This window comes from Nestor notabilis, unplaced genomic scaffold (genome assembly GCF_000696875.1).
Source record: "Nestor notabilis isolate BGI_N333 unplaced genomic scaffold, ASM69687v1 scaffold17480, whole genome shotgun sequence".
Classification (NCBI taxonomy): Eukaryota; Metazoa; Chordata; class Aves; order Psittaciformes; family Psittacidae; genus Nestor; species Nestor notabilis.
The window spans coordinates 10,785-11,382 of NW_009909872.1; the positions used below are offsets into that span (position 1 = coordinate 10,785).

At 64.5% G+C, this 598-nt stretch overlaps 1 protein-coding gene across 1 annotated transcript in view; it reads right to left on the minus strand.

The window, feature by feature from the left end:
- The window catches only part of LAMC3 (laminin, gamma 3), a gene marked incomplete at both ends in the record, with an annotated part of 11,366 nt that extends 10,777 nt beyond the window's left edge, over nucleotides 1–589 (minus strand). Inside the window, 2 exon segments of the mRNA XM_010023403.1 lie at nucleotides 283–390; nucleotides 471–589. Coding sequence (XP_010021705.1) covers nucleotides 283–390; nucleotides 471–589 — 227 coding nt within the window.
- Between the last annotated feature and the right edge of the window lie 9 nt (nucleotides 590–598).

Genomic DNA, 598 nt, shown 5'->3' on the forward strand with positions numbered 1-598 from the left:
GGGGGGAGGGGAGAAAGGGGGAGCCGCTGGCACAGGGGACCACAGCAGCATCCCATGGCAAAGACACTGGGGGCAGCTCCCAATCCCAGTGGTGCAGAGGACCTTGCTAGGGCCTCTGCAGGAAGTGACCCTGCAGGATTTCCACCCCAAAGCTCCTGAGAGGGATTGTGTAGGGGCTTGGAAGCAGCAATGCCCCACAGGAGGGCCTGCACTGACCGCTGAGCCTGAGCACTGACCCCAGCCTGGAGAGGGACAATGGTGCCATCCCCATCCGGGGGTCGCGGAGCTTACCTGTTGCACAAGTGCCCCTCCACCCTCTCCTTGCAAGTGCAATGCCCCGTGTTGGGGTCGCAGGAGCCCACGCTGCCCGCTGGGTCACAGGCACAGGGTCTGGATGGGGTGAGATAAAGGCGTGAGGTGAGCCCTAGCCCTGTCCCACTGCTCCTGCCCGGGGCCGGGCTCCTCCTCACCTGCAGCCCCCTTCGCTGAGGCTGTGGTATCCGTTCTTGCAGCGCTCACACTTCCACCCCGTCACATTGGCTTTGCAGAGGCAGGTCCCTGAGCTATCGCACTGTGGCTGCAGGGAGCCTGCGGGGAC